Genomic DNA, 20896 nt, shown 5'->3' on the forward strand with positions numbered 1-20896 from the left:
GAGGCACAGCCCCGAGTGACCCGCGCACAAGTGGCTCATGCTTCCAGAAGCGCCGCCGCGAGACAGCGAGGGTAACCTGAGCCGCTTCCCGCCCCCGCGGGGACCGTAGCCAGCCCGCAGCTCTAGCGGGAGGCGGTTCCACAGCGCGCATGGCAGCCCCAAAACCATCAGCACCGGCGCCTGGGGCGGGCTTTCCCCACCTCTGGGAGGCATGAATCCTCAGGGGCTCCTCGAGAGGGCGCCAGGGAGCAGATGCGTGCGGACACCTTTCAGCCCTCTGCAGCCGCTGTAGCTCCCCTCCCCCCCCCTCCACGCCAGAAATCCGGAAGTGGAAATGTCAGCCATTCAGCGTTTGGGTGAAGACGAAAGGAGGTTCTGGACAGACGTACGCTTTCAGGGAGTGTTTACTTCACCTCCACTTCTGTTCCTCCCCGCCCTGGTGCTGCTCCGGCTCACATTCTCGTCCTGGGCCAGCTTCAGCCTCTCTGCGCAGAAGTCTCCCGGAGCCATGGCTGAGTACTCTTATGTGAAGTCTACCAAGCTTGTGCTCAAGGGAACCAAGGCGAAGAGGTGGGTCCTGCAGCTCCGGCGGGAGCCTCCTCAGTTCTTTTCGGATGCACTCCATCCCCGCGAATCCGGTGGAAGCCGTGGTCTGGAGAGCCGGCTTCGTGGCCTCCCAGGCTTCGCCCTGACCCTTTCTGGGCTGGACGGAGGCCAGATCGCAGTTCCTGGCGCCTGTGCAGACAGGTGCAGCCTCCCGCGCAGACGACCCAGGAAACAGGATAGATGGTCGGGTGATCCGTGGACCTGTACCCATGAGTTTCGGTCCCCTGAGGCATCTCTCCAGGCCTCTGCCTGTTGGGTCTGTATTAGTCTGATCTTGTACTTCATGATAATAACTTCCTTTATTAGGGATTATTCTTTTCTCCATTGTCTCTTCTTGGAAAAATTATTGATTAATTTTTTCTAAGCTAATATGTAGAGTGAAACCAGGATGAATCACCCAGTGGTTGAGGTGTATATGGGCTTTGATAGGGATATGGGATGGAACCTGCATTCTGTCATTTACTAATTTTGTAATTTGTGGCAAATTGCTTAATATGTCTGAACTTTCATTTACTCATTAAGAGATCAAGTATCTTTGTACCTCCGTTTACACATTTATACTTTCAGACCATTTTTTATACCTTTAGAAGACTGTGAGGATTAAATGAGAGAACATACATGCAGTAAATAAATTGAGCCAAATGTGAGGAGGAGGTCGTAGTGGTAATTTATTAGCTCTTTAGGAGAAAAGTACCTGTGCATTCATATCCCCGCTTCTTTTTTAACTGGCAGATTTGCCTGAGGTTGACTGTACATACAAATATTGAGCATTTCCTCCTGGCCTCCGTGATAAATAGAGGTTTTGATATTGGTAGGCGAGATGGAAAGAAAGTATCAAGGAGTGAGCTGAAGCCACTGCCCTTGAGAGCCCTTTCAAGGAGTCTGGCCTCATGAAGATGCCAGAACAAATGCAGGTATATCTCGAATGAATGTGAGATTTTTACTCTGTGAATTTCCTGTGAGGAGTGGTGAGTTATCTTCTGAAAACTTTATGATGAAAATGCAGGCAAGAGTGTCTTAAGAATATCGTAATAATCATAATTAATGTTTATATAGCGCTTTCAATGCGCCAAGAAATTGTTGTAGGCACTTTACACATTAACTTTTTTCAAATCGCTCTTGGGTTTTTATTTTTTATTGCGATGTAATTCATAATTATAAAATTCACCCTTTTGTACAGTCAGTGGTTTTTAGTATATATTTAAGAGGTTCACCACTGTCTAGTTGATCAGCATTTTCATCATCTCAGAAGGAAATCTCTTCCTACCCATTAAAGCAGTCACATCCCTTCCTCCCCCTCTCCTAGACCTTGGCAACCACTAGTCTGCTATCTATGTGAAATTGCCTATTCTGAATATTTCCTAAGAAATCATGCAACATGTGGTCTTTTGTATCTGGCGTCTTTCACTTATAACATTCTTCAGGTTCATCATTGTTGTAGCGCTTGTTCCTTTTTATGGCTGCGTAGTATTCCATTGTATGGATGTAACATTTTGTTCATCCATTCATCAGTTAATGAACATTTAGGTTGTTTCCCCTTTTTGACTATTGTGAATAATGCTAGTGTGAATGTTCTTACATAAGTATTTTTGTGGGTGTATGTTTTCATTTCCCTTTGGTATACATACTTAAGAGTAAAATTGCTGGGTCATATGGTAACCCTTTAACTTTTTGAGGAATCACAAACTGTTTCCTGTAGATGCTGCATCATTTTACATTTCCACCAGCAATGTGTGAAGATACATATTATCTCTTAATCCTCACAATAGCCTTAAGAGTTAAGTTATTATCCTAATTTTTTAAGTGGGGAAACTGACTCACAGAGAGATTCGGTACCTTTTCCAAAAATTACAGAGCTAAGAAGTGACAGAATCAGGATTTAAAATCTGGCAGTGTGACTCTACAATCTGCTTTGAACTTTAACATAATATGTACAAAGCATGAAGCCAATTCTCAGTACTGTATTTAAGAGGGCATAGAAATGTAAGTCTCCTTAAATCAATAATTTATAAATGAAACAGCTTAAAGACTTCCAAGTTTCAATCTTATGATATTTATTTATCACACAAATCAATATACCTGAACTCATCTATATAAATTATGTCCTGTAGTAAGAAGAAAAAGAGCAAAGATAAGAAGAGAAAAAGAGAAGAAGATGAAGAAACCCAGCTTGATATGTTGGTGAGTCAGTTTTCAGTGTTTTATTCTGAAAAAAGTTAACATTTCTTGAGATATTGAAAATATTTTCCTAGATAGAAATTTATGATGTATTCATATTTGTCTTAAAGTGCTTAAATATTACCTACAGTTGCAAATTGCATTTATTCTTTAGCACAGTAGATGCTACTGATGCCTTCATTGTCAGAACAGAGCACGCGAGAGAAGAATTACAACTCTCTGACTTACTAGGCACCATTAGACTGCTTAATAGCTGCAGATTCTGATACATAATTTTAAAGACTTAATGTAAATGTTATTCAACCAAATATATTTTACAACTTATTTTCTTTGAATATATATACATTTTAATTGTAGAAGTCAGTTGCCTCTTAAACAAAGTATCTTCACAGGAAAAGTCATTATTTTGTGAACTCTGAAATGAATGAAAATTTTAAATACAATACCAGGGTAGCCTGTAAATGATACTAGAAATAAACTGACCCAAACACACTTAACCATCCTGTTTTCCATTTAGCTGTTTCCATACTTTTTTTCTCTCTCTTAAAACTTGGCAAGTTGTATTTTGAAACTTCATAAATTATGGGAGCTTTAAAAATATATAAAATATGGAATGGTATAAAGCTAATGTTCTGGAAGAATCATTGCTTTTGAAATTGCAAATCAACAATTCTAAAATTAAGGTAAATATCTAGGGTGGATATGTAGATGTGGAATTGCTGTGTCAAAGGATAGGTGAATGTTTATATAAGAAATTGCCAAAAATTTTCTAAAGTAGTTGTGCTATTTTAGCCTCCCACCAAGAATGAATTAGTTCTCCACTTACATCCTTGCCAAGAGTTGATGGTGTTATCAGTCTTTTCTCCCAGTCTGAGTTTTACATTTTCAGTTTCTTAATGGTGGTTTTTGGATGGACAGCTTTTTTTTTTTTTTTTTTTTGAGATGGTGTCTCGCTCTGTCACCCAGACTGGAGGGCAGTGGCGCGATCTCGGTTCACTGCAAGCTCCACCTCCCAGGTTCACACCATTCTCCTGCCTCAGCCTCCCAAGTAGCTGGTACTACAGGCGCCTGCCACCACGCCCAGCTAATTTTTTGTGTTTTTAGTAGTGACAGGGTTTCACCATGTTAGCCAGGATGGTCAGAAGCTTTTAATTTTTATAAAGCTTAGTTTATTTTTTTTATTTTATGGTTACTGCCTTATCTCTTTGATCTAAGAGATCTTTGCTTACCCCAAAGTCAGGAAAATATTCTACATTGCCTTTTAGAGGCATCACAGTTTTAGTTTTTACATTAAATCTGTCATTAATCTCAAATTAATTTTTGGCATGGTGTGAGTTTGGTTTCAAGATTTACTTTTTTTTTTTTTAAACATCTTGATAGCCATTTGTGCCAGCACCACTGATGTTTCCTTTTTCCATTAATCCAGTTTCATATCTTCATAAAAAGTCAATTAACTTTCTATGTATTGGTCTATTTCTGGACTCTGTTTTATCGATTGTCTGTTTTTCTTTTGGTATATTTCTCTTGATTGCTATAATTTCATGAAGTCTTGAGATCAGGTAGTGTGTGTACTCCAACTTTGTACTTACTATTAGTTTATTAATTTCTACCGTGAAGCCTGTTGGATTTTCTCGGAGAATTGTATTGAGTCCAGATCATTTGGGGGAGAATCAACATCTTAATATTGAGCCTCAATATTTCATAATTTTCAATGTAGCAGTCTTGCATGCCTGTTTAAAACTTTATTCTTAACTATTTTATAATTTTACACTACTGTCAATAGAAGTTCTGAATTTGATTTTCCAGTTGTTTGCTGTCAGTATATAGATATACAGTTGATTTTGGATAGTGACTTTTTAGTCTGATAAGTCTGTTTCCCTTATTACTTCTAGTGGTTTGTTTATATAGGAAACGAAGGAATTTGCAATTATGTTTCCTGTGACTATCGTTTTACTTCTTTTTTTTTAATCCTTATGTCTTGTCTTGCTTTTTATTGGTTTATTATACTGTCCAGGACTTCTATAGTGTTGAACAGAAGTCATGAGAATGGGCATAATTGCATTGTTTCCAAGCTTAGGCAGAAAGCTTTCAGTAGTCCACCATATGGTATGATGTCTGCAGGATCTGCAGAGAAAACCTTTATCAAAATGAGGACATTCCTTTTAAACTTTGTTTCTTGGGAGTTTTTATCATAACGATGGTTAATGCTGTCAAATGTGTCTTTCTGTATCTGTTGAGATGATTATACAACTTTCTTCATTCTGCCAATGAATTACATTGGTTTCATTTTCAACTTTTAAACTAACTTTACATCCCTGAGATAAACCCCACCTGGTTGTGGTGCGTTGTCCTTTGGGATATTGCTAGAGTTGATTTCTAGGTGTTTTTTTTTTTTTTAAGATTTTTATATTGGTGTTGATGGGAGACATTGGACTTTTGTATCCTTTTCTTGTAATGTCTTTATTTGATTTTGGTGTCAAGGTGATATTGGGTGTCAGAAAATTAGATGGGAAGTGCTGTCTCCTTCCCCGTTTTTGGAAATAGCTGTGTAAGATGGGTATAATTTCTTCTTTACATGTTTGACAGGATTTACCAGTGAAGTCATCTGAAACTAGAGGGTTTTGTTTGGTTTGGTTTTAATTTTTTGTGGGAGAATTAAGATTTTTTAAGAGATATTTTCAGATTTTTCGGTTGTCAGTTTTGATAATTTGTGTCTTTTAGGAAAATTTCATTTCATCCAAGTTGTTGGATTTATTGGCATAAAATTGTTCAAAATATTCCTTTAATATCCTTTTAATGTCTGTAGAATCTAATCTGTATTGCAGTCTCTTCATATTGGTAATTTGTGTTTTTTCTATTTTTTCCTGGATCAGTCAGTCTAGCTGGAGGTTTATCAATTCTTTATAAGATCACTTATTTTAGATAATTAATGATCTTTTAGTACAGGGGTATTCAATCTTTTAGCTTCCCTGGGCCACAATGGAAGGAGAAGAATTGTCTTGGGCCACACATAGAATACACTAATGATAAGCTGATGAGCCAAAAAAAAAAAAGGAAAAAAATCTCATCATGTTTCAAGAAAGTTTATGAATTTGTGTTGGGCTGCATTCAAAGCTGGCCTGGGCCACATGCAGCCCTCAGGTTGGACAAGCCTGTTTCAGTGTTACTTATTTTCTCTTTTTATCATTTTCTATTTCATTTATTTTCAGTCTTTTTTTCCTCCCTTTAACTAATTTTCAGTTTACATCGCTCTTGTTTTATTGCTTCTTAAGAAGGGAGTTAGATCTCTTCATTCCATGTTAATTTTAGTTATAGTCAACACATTTTGTTTCATTTTGATTCCATTCAAAATATCTCCAAGTTTTCCTTGTGATTTTTCTTTTCATGGACACTTGAGTTATTTAGAAATGTATTGTTTTTAATTTCTACTACATAGAGATATTGTAGGTATGTTATTGTTGCTGATTTCTAATTCATTTATAGTATAGTTGGAGAACATACTTTCCTAGTGAATTTCCGTGTACACTTGAAAAGAATGTGTATTCTGCAGATGTTGGTTCAGGGTTTTTTTAATTTTTATTTTTATTTTTTTTTGGAGATGAAGTCGTGCTCTGTTGCCCAGCAGGCTGGAGTGCAGTGGCACGATCTTGGCTCACTGCAGCCTCTGCCTCCCAGGTTCAAGTGATTCTCCTGCCTCAGCCTCCGGAGGAGCTGGAATTACAGACACCTGCCACCATGCCTGGCTAATTTTTTTATATTTTTAATAGAGGTGGCATTTCACCAAGTTGGCCAAGCTGGTCTCAAACTCCTGACCTCAGGCGATCCACCCGCATCAGCCTCCCAAAGTGCTGGGATTACTGACATGAGCCGTGTCACCCGGTGATTCAGTGTTCTTTAGATGTCAGTTAGATCAACTGGTGGAGCTTGTGACTATGCACATCTTCTGTGTTCTTACTGATTTTTTACTCATCCTACAATGTATTGAGAGTTATGTTAAAATCTCCAACTGTAATTCTAGATCTGTCTACTTAAGCAGTTTTTGCTTAAAGTATTTTGAAGCTGTCATGTGTACTCATTTAGGATTGTTAAGTCTTCCTTATAAATTCAGTCTTTCATTTTCATAACATTTTAACCTTTATTTCTGTTAAATGTCTTGATGCCTAGTGAAATTATTTGACCAAACTTTTGCTCCTGTCAAGCCTGGGCCTTTGTTAGTTTGTGCTTATTTATTAGGTTTTTGCCTGTAGACTTAGACAGTGACTCTTACTCTAGGAAAGGTTCATCCTCACGGGCCTCAGCCACATGTTCTAGGTATATTTGATGAGTTCTCTCCACTCTGCTATGTCCCAAATTTGTGTGATCTCTGGCATCTCCAGTCAGCCCTCAGAAGTGCCAGCCACTCTGCAGAGGCCTTGTGGAGCCTGCCTGCTGTAAGCACTCCCCCCAGCCCTTGGCCCCAGACCTGCGGAGAACTTTTGCATACTCTTTTGAGGCCTCACCTGTATGTAGTTCCCTCTTCTCCAGTACCTTATTCTATAAACTTCAAACATGTTAGTACTGCAAGACTCAGCTTAGTGACAGTGACATTGCCTCATTTTTGGAGGTCTCTACCTCTCTCTGTGTGGTCAAGAAACTGCCATTGGGCAGAAAACAGAAGTGTGTGTGAGATTTGCCTCCTGTGTTTTCCTGTTCTCAAATATCACAGTCCTGTTCTGCCTGTGTTCCAATCCCTGAAAACAGTTTTCTCAAATATTCTATCCAGTTTCAGTTTTCTTGGTCATGGTGGGAGGGCAAGTCCATCTTGGCTGGAAGAGGAAGTCTTTCTTCGTCTTTTTCTCTTTGTCCTTCTACCTTCTTTGGCAATGTGGATTTTCTAAACTTGCCGTATAAGTAAGCATGTGCCTATTTGTGAAGGGAAAGAAAAAACCCTTTAATTTTTTAAAGCTGTTCTGTTGGTTGCTCACAAGGATCTGAAGGGATTGGTAAATAGGATGAAAGAAATTCTGTCTTTCAAATGGAGAATACCATGTGTGACATTAATAAAAATGAGCATGTCTGTAAGCAAGTAGTTTCACTGAGCTCTGCTAGATTCAGAAGCAATTGAACTTACAACATCGTAGTTTGCAAAACACAGATTTGATTTACCCAGGAACTACAGTTAAGTAAGATATGGGTTAATAGAAGGTCTGTGAAGGGTACTTAGACTACAGTAAGATTGGGGAAGAAAATTCCATTTCCAAATCTAAGCTATATCATTCCTTTGTGCCAAGCACATAATGAAGGCAGATATTTAAGAGGGCCCTTAGCACAGAAGCACTGGGTTAGTCAGAAGGTGAGGTGAGCTGTCACACAGCCTTGATGCTAGAATTAGGGTGCCCTGGTAGTATCTTATCAGCCATGACACTGGTGCATGGGGACTTTTTTTGTTTGAGACAGGCTCTTGCTTTGTTGCTCAGGCTGGAGTGCAGTGACATGATCATGACTCAGTGCACGCTCGACCTCGTGGGCTCAAGCAATCCTCTCACATCGGACTCCCGAGTAGCTGGGACCACAGTCTTGTACCACCATACGCAGCTAATTTCTTAATTTTTTTGTAGAGATGGGGGTCTCCTTTTGTTACCTAGGCTGATTTTGAACTCCTGGGCTTAAGTGATTCTCCTGCTTCCTCCTCTCAAAGTGCTGGAATACAGGCATGCCAGACATATGTAAACATTCTAAACTATATGAAAATATGTGAAAAGCTTTGTTATGCATTGTGAGACAACACAGCGGGAATATTTCACCATCTTCCTCAGGTTTAAAAGGAAATAACTTTAAGCATTTGTCTAAATAGCAAGTAATGTTTCACAGTGGATTCTCTTAAATTAAGCTTGAGCGTCTGCAGCATATACACAGCTTGAGCTGTAACCTGACGTAGAGACAGGCAACTTCAGTGCCCACTGTTCTTAGGATCCACTGCTTTTTCACAGCTAAAACACCCAAGTGGCACTGTTAAGTATTATGTTACTTTAGTCGTTAAACATATAAGCATACCTCCAAAGGTTGAATGTAGGCCACTTGCAGAAAGTAAGCAGAATGCTCATATTTAATTCTTGATGATACTGTGTTTAGCTTTCTTATTCTTTGAAATGCCATTGAGAAAAAATACTGGCATCTACACAAAGTAATTTCTTTTTCAGTTGACAATATTATTAGTAATGTTATTGTATCATTTCCCTACTTGGACAGAGTGTGAAAATTTTGAGGAGCTTTTCTGCCAGAAATTTCTTCATTTGCAAAACATTAATGAGATATTATATTTAAATGATTTTATTTAATAATAAGTGTACTTGGTGAACGTGGCATAGAACATACAAAATAAAACTAATTTTAAATTATTAACTATTACATTTATAAGAAAGACTTGCTAATCATACCACTGTTCATAATGATTCTGAATAAAGCATTATTTCTTTTACTGAAAACAATTGTAGCTATAACTCAATCATCTAAATTGTCATTAGTTTTATTGCTTTCTAATCCTCTTTAGCTGAAACTTTAATTTTGATTAATTTTCTTTTTCTGCATTGGTTTTGTGTGTGTGTGGAGGTAAAATATACAGAATATAGAACTTGCCAGTTTTTCTATTTTTACGTGTACACTTCAGTGGAATTTAAGTACGTGTACCATTTTACCTTAACACCAGCATTGCACAGGGTTTCAGTTTCTCCACATCCTGCCCAACATTTGTTTTTCTGGTTTTCTTGGTTTCTGTTTTTTGTTGTTTTGATAATAGCATTCTAATGGGTGTGAAGTGGTATTGCATTATGGTTTTGATTTATATTTCCCTAGTGACTAGTGATGTTGAGCGTCTTTTCGAGTGCTTATTGGCCATTTGTATATCATCTTTGGAGCAATGTCCGTGTATATGCTTTGCCCAGTTTTGAATTGTGGTATTTGTCTTTTTGGAGTTCTCTTTATAGTCTGGATATTAATTCCTTATAATGTATGTAGTTTACAAATATTTTCTCCATTCTCTGGGTTGCCTTTTACTCTGTTGACAGTGGTTCTTGATGCACGAAAGTTTTTAATTCTGATGACGTCCAGTTTGCCTATGTTTTCTTTTGTTGCCTGTGCCTTTGATGTTCTAAATAAGAAATCATTGCCAAATTCATTGTCGTGAAGCTTTTACCATTTTCTTCTAAAAGTTTTCTAACTTTAGCTCTTACATTTAGGTCTTTGCTCTATTTTAAGTTACTTTTTGTATTTGGTGTTAGATAAGGGTCCAACTTCATTTTAGCTACAATTTTATGTATTTTAAACTTGATTATGAAAAGCATGAAGTGTTTAGTTGAATAGAAAATTTTGTGCAGTGGAATTAACTGAATCTTTAAAACCTTTTTATTATGGAAATATTTAAACTAATCCACACATAGAAGAATATAATGAGTCCCCCATGTGCCCAGACCCCAGCATTAATTATCAATATTTTGCCAATCTCGTTTCATTTACATACACACCCCCACACACGTTTTTTCCTAGAAAATTTTAAGTAAAATCACAGATATTATGTCATTTTACCCATAATTACATAAATGTACATTTCTTAACGTGGTATGTCTTTCTCTCATCACCTGTTTTGTTCTTTACTTTTATACGTTATACTATGTCATTATCAGACCTTGTAAAATTAACGAGAATTCCTTAATATGTCATATCCAGTTAATGATTGACTCATTTCTACTCCTGTTGAAGTACAATTTAGGAGGAGGTTTGAGGATATTTTTTAACATTAAGATATAAACTTTTATAACAACTGGTAAAATAATTGTTGCTAGAGTCTAACATTTCTATTGGTAAATTGGAAATTAGTATACATAGACATAGATTCTGCTCATTTTGCTTTCAATCTAAAATCATAGTTAAGATTACTGGCTGGGTGCGGTGGCTCACACCTGTAATCCCAGCACTTTGGGAGGCAGTGGTGGGTGGATCACGAGGTCAGGAGTTCTAGACCAGCCTGGCCAATGTGGTGAAACTCCGTCTCTACTAAAAATACAAAAAAAAAACTATTCGGGCATGGTGGCAGGCTCTTGTAACCCCAGCTACTCGCGAAGCTGAGATAGAGAATTGTTTGAACCCAGGAGGTGGAGGTTGCAGTGAGCCAAGATCACGTCACTGCACTCCTGCCTGGGTGACAGAGTGAGACTCCGTCTCAAAAAAAAAAAAAAATTACTATGCTAGAAAGTCTTCCTGTAGAGGCATTTTTAAGAAGCATTATGATAGGCACTGCCTCTGGAAAGCAGGCATGAATAGATGCCTGAGATCTATCATGAGAGAGACCATTCTTCATATATCAATTTTTACCTTCACATGTTGCCTTTTGTTTTGTTTTGGTCTTTTTTTGAGAGAGGACCTTGCTCTGTCCCTCAGGCAAGAGTGCAGTGGTGTGACCATAGCTCATTATAACCTTGAAATCCTGGGCTCAAGTGATCCTCTTTCCCAGCTCCCCGAGTAGCGATAACAGGCATACACCCCCATGCCTGGCTCTATGTTGCTATTTTGTATTTTAAAAACCTAATCCTGACTGTGCTGGTAGTCGCATGAATCTGTGCACATACATGCAAACAAGTACATGTAAAACTAGTGAAATCTGAATAAGCTTCATGGATTATATCAATGTCAGTTTCCTGATTCTAACAATGTATGATACTTATGCAAGATGTCATCATTGAGACAAAGCGAGTAAAGGATATGTGAGATCTTCATAGTATTTCTTATGACTGCAAAATAAAAAGATTTTAAAACTAAGTTATAATAACAAAGAACTCTGTGTCAAAACTAAAATATAAAGTTGAAATATCAATTTTATTTTTTAGGAATCTGGTGGACAGTAACAAACTTTGGTGAAATTTCAGGAACCCTAGCCATTGAAATGGATGAGGGAACCTATATAAAAGCACTCGACAATGGTCTTTTTACCCTGGGAGCTCCACACAAAGAAGGTTTGTGTCTGGAAGGGAAGATCCTGCCGCAAGTGTAGATTTTAGGACATGCATTCACTTAGGCCAAACTCTAACTAGTCTCAAATGTTTTTCAAAGGAATGGAACCATTGCTTTTGATTCTTCCATTTTTTTTAATTCCTTAATATTTACCAGCCATTGGCAAGTCCCTCTTTCTAATATAAGTGTTTGAAAACATTCCGTATAGTTCCAGAAGAATATCTTTGGAAATCAAAACAATATGAATAATTAATATAGTAAGTGGAAAGAAAAAAGAAAATCTATTTGTGTCAAATATGTTTGAATTTCTTTTTTATTCAGACCTATTACCAAAACTAACCTGCGTGCATTTAACAATTTGAAGTTTCCTCATTTTCTTTAGCCCATTAGAGGAAGCACTAATGAGATACGAAGTAATTAGAAGATAAAAAGCAGTACCATTTGGTCAGCAAGGCCATACATTGAATAAATGAAATCATTTAGCTTTTTTAAATAAGTGCTTATTTATGACTGTATTTTAAAACATAAAGAGAAGCTATCTCAACAGTTATTAAATAAGCATTATATCACCCTGTCTTACTCAGTGTATAAAATTAGCACTGTAGTTAAAAGAAGGTAAAATAGATCTTGATTCCAAAGATACAGTATTACAGTGACTTCAGTATATCTGAATATTCTTACATTTAATTGCAGAAGAAAATAGCCACTTTTTTAAAGAAAATAATGTCTTTATATTTATAGCAAATGTCAAATTTATTTTCAAATGTTTTTTCTCCAATAGTTGATGAGGGCCCTAGTCCTCCAGAGCAGTTTACGGCTGTCAAATTATCTGATTCCAGGTGAGCTTATGTTGTAATATAATTAGTAAGCAGTTATTTTAAAAATTTAATTTTATTCATTAAAAATTTTAGTATCTGTCTTAAGCCCATGGTAATTTTGATATAAAAAATGAAATAGCTTTTTTGAAAAGTAGATTTTATGATCTACTTTTAGTGGATTTTCTATCAATATATAATGCTAGGCTGGAAAAAAGATATGTAAGTTAAAAAATGAAGATTAGTAATTTCTCACACCAAATAAGATAGATTAAAAAAAATCAAATAGTACAAAACCTGGTTCACTGTTGCTATGATATTTAAACTCACTGTTTGGAAGTCTAAAGACAAACAGGAAGACTCAAAAAAAGAATATTGTTGAAACCAGCAGAGAATGTTACAGCATCATAACGACAGAAAGAATATTTTTACTCACTATTTTTACAGTATTTTATAAAGTAGCCATTTTATTCTCACCTTGTGCAGAAGTATAGAATGATTCTTTGGATAAAAGATACTGAAAGTGAATTTACATATTTTAGTAATTGGTTACATCAACATGATAATGATTTCTGTTATATAATCATTAACGTATAAAGGAGTAAAAGTTAATTCTGGCATCCAAGGAGATTCTTGGTAAGGTAAAAGTAATCATAATTTTTAAAAATCACATTAAGATGATTATTTCTATACTTTCTTTGAAAGTCTGATGAGTAGGGTGAAAGACAAAGAATAAAAGCAGAGGAAGAAAAAATTCAATAGTTTTAAACTGCTTTACAATTATAAACAAAAGAGGATTATAAAGAAAATTAACTGACAAATGAGGAAAATATTTGCAACAATCTTAATAGGCAGTGAGTTCTTACTCTTCACATGTATCTTGTATAGAATTCATAGCACTGAAGACCCCAGTAGAAAAACTGCAAACAATCAGATCTGAATAGAAAAATGGGCAAGGGACATTACCAGATAATCTAAAAACTAAAAAGGAAAGGAAAAAAAAAAACAGTTGTTATTCTAGTTAACTACTAAAATGCAAATTAATAGAATACTGCTTTTTCCATATCAGGTTTTCAAGTATTTTTTTGGAGTCATAATATTTAAAAAAAAATCCATGATACAAAACATACTGTGGTAATTTGGGGTAAGAATGTAAATGGAAGCAGCATTTTCTGGAAAACAGTTTGATGACATAAAGTTTTAGTAATTTATTATTGAAGTTTATAACTAAAGAGATATAATTGAAGAATGATGAATTTTGAAAATATTTTTATGTAATATATAACGTATAATGTTTATATTAAAAAAGCAAAATATAAAACTAAATTTAAAACTGCACTGTCCAATATGGCAACAACTAGTCACATGTAGCTTTTTTTTTTTTTTGGAAGGCACAGAGTCTCACTCTGTCACCCAGGCTGGAGGGCAGTGGTGTGATCATAGCTCACTATAACCTAAAATTTCTGGGCTCAAGCACTCCTCCTGCCTCAGCCTCCTAAGTAGCTGGTATTACATGTGCACACCACCATGCCCAGCTAACTTTTTAAATTTTGTGTAGAGATGGGGTCTCACTATGTTGTCAAGGCTGATCTTGAACTTCTTGCCTCAAGCAATTTTCCCATTGCCTTCCCAAAGCACAGAGATTACAGGAGTATGTCACCACTCAGCCACATGCATCTTTTGAACACTTGGAATATGTCCAGTCTGAAGTTTTAGATATGTACACAATCACACACATACACATATCATGTTTTGATGTCCTATAATTAATTTTCTCTCAGTTTTTAACTTTCATCTATCTTATTAATGTACACAATTGCCCTGAAATCTGGCTATGAAAAATATCTTGGTATAAATTCAGATGAACTTGTTGAGCGTTCAGATGCAATTGGAACAAGAGAACAATGGGAACCAGTCTTTCAAAATGTAAGTGCTGTTATGGTTTATAAAAACTTCCTGTTAGTTTAACAGAAAGTCTGTAACAGTCAATCATAATATATTTAAAAAAAAGTAGGATGTAATAGTATAATACATTAAACTGGAATAAATCAGTAAGAACATAGAGCCTTAAAGAGATCTCAAAATAGAGTGCAACAAAAATAGCATTAGTACGTTTCCCCACAATTATTTCTGTATACTCTTAGTGCCTATATGTGGATCTCATTTCCATTGAAGAACCAGTCAATTTTAGGTCACAGAGTAGGAAAACAGAATAGTTTCTAAGTATCTTCTTTGTAGCAGAAATCATGGATGCTTTCAGAAACATTACAGACTGTAAGTGAACAGTGGACCTAGCTAAGACCAAGTTGTGACAATTTGTGTATAAAATATAAATAGTAATAATTCATTAAAGTAAATTATCTCTAAAAGACTTTCAGTTCATAAGCTTAAAATAGTTTATGAAAAGATGGTTTTAATATAAGAAGAAAAAAGATGATATACTAATTCCTAATTTTAGTAAGTAGACAGTTGTAGCGTATGGATGTTTTGTTAAATCTTTGTTGATACAGAATACATAATTTCCTTTTTCTGTTTGTGTGAGAAGTAAAGATTGAACAAAAATATGTGAGTGTTAAACTGTCTTTAAAAAGTAGATAACTATATCAAAAACAGTAAGGACCAGTGGGCACCACGCAGAACAAGCAAATAGAAGATAAGCTCAGCTTTTGAGTAGCAGCTTTGGTAGTATACAATAGTGAACTGAAAATAGGAACTCAGCAGTGTTTTCTAAGATGACAGATTAAACAAACTTCCCACCAGAAAGAGGTAATCACTTAGACTAATTTCCTCATCTCCTAGGATAAATTCTTAAGTCAGTGACTTGAAAACTATTTTGACCCAATCCATTGATAAATGCATTTTTACATTGCAGCCAAGCACATACATATGTGAAACTGAAGTAAGAGTTGTACTTAACAATACTTACTTATCCATGTGTTATGCACCTTGATATTTCTTATTCTCTTTTACCCCTTCCTCTGTGTGTCTGTGTGTATTCCTTTTCCTCCCCACCCACCCAATACCGTTCAGTAAACACTGCGTTGATTTCATTACCTGCTAATGTGTTGCAATCCCTTTGAGATGATCCTACTAGTTACGATGAGAAGCTTCTAATAAAAGTTACACCAGTAGAAAATGCCAATATTTCATAAGACCAAGATGATAACTTAGATAGAACTAATAATACAACACTTTAGGAAAGTTCATTGCATTTTATTTTTAGGAAGGACACTAACTTTCAAAAATTTAAATTTAAATGAAAGAGGGTCTTAAAACTCTATTGCAAAAAGGACTCAGCTGAATAATCTGTGGCACAGGTTTAAATCACCTTGGACCACACCGCCATGTTCCAGGGCTCACCAGGAGCCATCCAGATGAGAGACCACCCAGCCCTTGTGACTTGACTAAGAAATTAAATACATGTTATCAGCACGTTTTTAACTGGATGTGATACAAATTTAACACATTTTGAAATCATTGTATTTATAAATATTTTGTCTAAATGTTATGGTATTCCAAGTTTTCCAAAAGAATCAACCAAATACAGGTTATAAATAAATGTTATATTTGTTATAGGAGTTAAGCTAACCAAATTTATAACCCAGATTTAGATACACAAGAAAATCAGTTTTTAAAGTTTTGTTTAATAGAAAGCAGTGTAATATATCAAACATTAAACAACTAAAAATATATAAGAATATTTATTTTCACACACAAAAGTCCCCCAGACATTGATTCTTAAATTCAAAACACCAAAGGCATTGTATATACCTTTTCATGTTTTCTAATTGTGAAGAAAATAAATTTTACTTAAAATGCTAATATTTGAATAAATTATGCATTCATAATTATGTTCTTGTCTTTAAAGTTAATTTTTGAAATAGAACTAAATCAGCTTTATCTTCAGTAGATCTTTTAGAAAGGAAGCAATCCCACCTCATCTAATTAGAATTTAGTCCTACTAGGAAGATACACTGCAAATGTTTATTGTGGTAATCTTTGAATAATAAAATGAAAGGTGATTTTGGTTTCCTTTTCTATATGTTCTTGTATTATATTTTTCAGGTTTTTCTCTAAGTTCTTTTCTGTGATTTTTAAATCAGGGAGGAAAAATTAATTCAGTCTAAACACTTAATGTTTCTTCTACAAGAAGTATCCTCATGGCTATTTTGTTATTTTGTTTCACTTAGGGGAAAAAGGCTTTGTTGGCCTCAAATAGCTGCTTTATTAGATGCAATGAAGCAGGGGACATAGAAGCAAAAAGTAAAACAGCAGGAGAAGAAGAAATGATCAAGGTAATGATGACATTTTATAAAGATTACTGCTTTCACACATGCGATGTGACTGTATCTCTTCAAAATGTTGTCATTTACTGTCACTTTAAAGATTTATTTAATAGCTTTTTATAATGTGGTGTTTCAAATAGACTTATTTTTAATTATAAATCCCATAGTTGATGGATTGTTTATACAATGTGGTAGAGAAATCAGTGCATCTAGGAGCTACCTTGCCATTATCTCCATGGATTAGTATCGTTTTTCTGGTAGTTCCACATGCTCTTTTTAAGCTTTCATTTTCTTATTTCTTCTATTTTAAAATCTAATTTTTAAAATAGATAACACGTACACGTGGTCCAACATTTTTAAAGCATGTGAAGTAAGATGAAGACATATGCCTGCATACATCTTACTCACATGTGTCCCAGCTCCTGTTCCTCTTTCCTTTGTTTTGTTTTTTTATAGCCTCCTAAAATTTCTTTATAAACATATGAATATATTTATAATTTTCAACTGTTTTACACTAAAGGCAGCCTCCTCTATAGTCTTCTTGACTTTGATTTTTTTTCCTTAAAATTGTATCTTGGAGAGTTTTCTACCATTAGTTTGAATGTATAAAGTTTTCTCTTTTTCTTGCTTTTCCTCCCTTTCTCTCTCTCTCTTTTTTAACAGCCACATAATATTCCATTTTAGGGATATACCTTAATTTATTTAGCCTTTTATAGATGGAAATTTAGGCTGTTTCCAGTCTTTTGCTCTTATGAACAGTGCTGCAGTACATAACATTGAATATGCATCAATTTGTAGATGTGCGGGTGGACCTGAAGATAAATTTCCAGAAGCAGAATTACCAGGTCGGGGTATACGTGTTTGTATTTATGTAATGCTTGAGCTTCTGTGATGATAATCACGCTATGAAACATAAAAAATCATAGCAGAACTTCTGGGGCCTTATCCCTTACATTTTAAAAATATTTGTATTAATAGTACCCGTCTTCTTTGCATTAGGAGAAATACGAATCACATAAAACATGATTTTTATTTTATTTTTAAAATTTGTGTGCATCACTAAGCTGGAAATAAAAGTTGCTTATTCCAGGCTAAATTCCCTCATCCGTAGTCAGATGCATTATCCATTGCACCAGTGGCCTGTGCCCTCCCTAATCCTACTCTTTGTTTACATCATTGTAAAAGTTACACAGACATCTTCATATCAAGGTGAAATTCTAAATAATACTGTTAATATAACCTAGATAAATCAGGTAGTTAACTGGAATTTGATGAAAACATTTAAGGCTTAATTTTTTAGACTCACAAATGCCACTGATCTTTAATGATAAACATATAACAGGATGTGTCTAAAGAATAACTCCCCACTTCTTGACACATGATTTTTCTGTGTCTTGGGATTCCATCACTGTACTGACCATCGTGAACCTTGCTTTGTTTGTCTCTGTTGAGAATCACAGGTTGCATCCAGTCTGACCCATATTTGCTCTGTAAGGCATTGTGGGGGCCAGAGTGGAAGGCTCTAAGAGAGGGGGCAAATACCTTTTCTAAAATGCCCTTCGTTCTTATAATTAGAGCATAAAAATTTATGTTACATTTTTCTCTACTACCAGTGCAATTTAAAAGCATCTATCAATTCTCTGTATGTGGTACATGTTAGATATCCGATCATATGTTTGATTTTCTTTTTAGAATAGCCTTGATTTCAGATAATTTCAAATCTAAAGCTCAAACAATTTCAATCTAAAATGTAGGTATTTTCCTACAGTTAGAGAAGTGAAATGTTATATTTTTTCATTGCATGCATCCGGCACATGCGTTGTAGTCTTGAATTTCCATAATGCTCCTGTGAGGTGGATGTGAGCTCAGCCTTACAGACAGGAAGACAGCCCCTGACCCTCCTTACATCCTCGTGGTTTTTGTCAGTCAGTTCATGCAAATCACAGTGATTTCAAGGTATGGTAAGACAGGATGTGTACCCAGGCCCAGCTGACTCCAGAGGCCACTCTCAGTATTTCATAGCACATTGCTTCTCAGGAAACAGGTCATTGAGGAAATGCAGATGGGTTTGTGACTTACATTTATCTTTACTTATTTATATTTTATTGCATCATGTTTAAATTATTTTTCATCTGGATATCATCACAAATGTGTTATTGAAGGTAGTTGTAAATATATGTGCAGTGCTTGGCACTTATACAAAGATACAAAGATACTTACACAAAGATTGCGTTTTTCACTATTTGAAGAAATTTTTAGACGAAATACAAAGTTTTCTGGGTCTCTTTGGTTAGTCAAGTACTTGGAAGCTCTGAACAGTGATTATTTAGGACTCTTTTCGTACCATTTGATTACAGGCTGTCCTACTCTCTGTCAGCCTTTCACCTTTATGACCTTGCCTTGTCTACCAGAACACAGATCCCTCTTACTAAATGTAGCATTGTGCTACAGGCCCTAGCAGGGAATGTTTTCAGGTCTGGGACCCCTCTAATCAAAACTGTCACAAAGATGTCATTGGCACAAACACGTTATTTGTCATCACTTTCTAAGCAGCACTGGAACTGGACTCTGGCCACAGAGATCCCTTAGGAGACATGAGTCCTTGCCATTGGCAGTTGCTCGTTCTGCGGGTGATCCTAATTGATGAATGCAGATCAATTAACTTATGACATGTGATAGTAAACATCTATGCAAACTTAAGAGGATATAAGAAGCTAGTAAAAGAGGTGGGTTCTAATTAATTAAAAACAAGTTGTATAATGTTAAAAATTTTAATACTTTGGTAATAGTCTGTGCAATGTAAAATAGCTATTAAGCTTTCAATCTAAGCAAATAAACACTTGTCTACTAGGGATAATTTGATCCTAGTGTATTCACTTGGAGGACAAATTTAAATTAATGATTGCTTTATTGCCTAGCAGGATCTGATGTGTAAAATATTTCTGAAATAATTTTGTCTGTAGTGTTTCTGACACAAGGGCTATGGAGGAAGTATGTGATAGCACTTACTCATGTAGATTAGATATATGAAGTAAAAACACATACCCAGAACCAGTCTTTTTCTGAATATAGTTGCTCAGTTAATTTTTGCTTCTGCTTAAGAAATCATCTCGAATGTTCTTATGTGATAGGTAAAGTGGGGAAGGGAGAAGATAAACATATAACCCATTGGATTCTCTTTTCCAATATCTAGATTAGATCCTGTGCTGAAAGAGAAACCAAGAAAAACAATGACATTCCAGAAGAAGACAAAGGAAATGTAAAACAATATGAAATCAATTATTTGTATGTATGCTTTTCCTTTTAGACCTACAGATTTGATGTTGAAGTGGTTATCAAAGTGCTTTCAAAATAAATTACCTAATTAGCTGCGGATGGTGGTGCATGTCTGTAGGCTCAGCTACCCGGGAGGCTGAGACAGGAGGATTGTTTGAGCCCAGGAGTTCAAGGCTGCAGTGAGCTCTGATCACCACTGCATTCCAGCTTGTGTGACAGAGCAAGACCCTGTCTGAAAAAGTGAAAACTGATGGACAAGAAGAGGCAACACAATTTAGCTCTAGGACAGAGCACTGAGCTAAATGCTTTTCTTTTCTTGAGGGTTCAGTTTTCCTAATCATCCTACCAGCTCTCAAAGCTAGTCACTCGGGTTAGTCAATCTCTCTATTCATTCATAGAATGGGCGTGATGCCAGTCAAAGTCTGTGCTATGGCCAGGACACAGAGGACTCCAGCCAGCATGCGCTAATAGAAGTGGGGCCTTCTGCTACCCAATCAATGAGTGGCCCTCCTCTTGAGAGGTCATGAAGGTCATCTTTGTTGTTCAAAAGCTTCAGCTTATTAAAAAAAATACAATTAGATATGTTTTTCTCCCACAAGAGGGAGTCTCGCTCTGTTCCGAAGACTGGAGTGCAGTGCCACTATCTCGGCTCATCGCAACCTCCGCCTCCCAGGTTCATGTGATTCTCCTGCCTCAGCCTCCCGAGTAGCTGGGACTACAGGCACACGCCACTACGCTCGGCTATTTTTGTAG

General features: G+C 36.0%; 1 protein-coding gene across 6 annotated transcripts in view; it reads left to right on the forward strand.

The window, feature by feature from the left end:
* Positions 1 to 463: 463 nt before the first annotated feature.
* The window catches only part of LOC134739241 (protein FRG1-like), a 44344-nt gene continuing 23911 nt past the window's right edge, over positions 464 to 20896 (forward strand). Inside the window, exons 1-6 of one of the 6 annotated variants that reach the window (XR_010125848.1) lie at positions 464 to 570; positions 2718 to 2787; positions 11643 to 11768; positions 12548 to 12605; positions 16772 to 16876; positions 20061 to 20152. Coding sequence is in view for 3 of the 6 variants with exons in the window: in XM_063662739.1 (XP_063518809.1) it covers positions 509 to 570; positions 2718 to 2787; positions 16772 to 16876; positions 20061 to 20152 (329 nt within the window). In the remaining 3 variants the exon portion in view is untranslated. Of the gene's footprint in view, positions 571 to 791; positions 863 to 1421; positions 1521 to 2717; positions 2788 to 11642; positions 11769 to 12547; positions 12606 to 16771; positions 16877 to 20060; positions 20153 to 20896 lie in introns of those variants that run through there. The other 5 variants (XR_010125847.1, XR_010125849.1, XM_063662739.1 and 2 more) reach the window with 5 other exon arrangements.

The sequence above is a fragment of the Pongo pygmaeus genome, chromosome 23, assembly GCF_028885625.2.
Source record: "Pongo pygmaeus isolate AG05252 chromosome 23, NHGRI_mPonPyg2-v2.0_pri, whole genome shotgun sequence".
Lineage (NCBI taxonomy): Eukaryota > Metazoa > Chordata > Mammalia > Primates > Hominidae > Pongo > Pongo pygmaeus.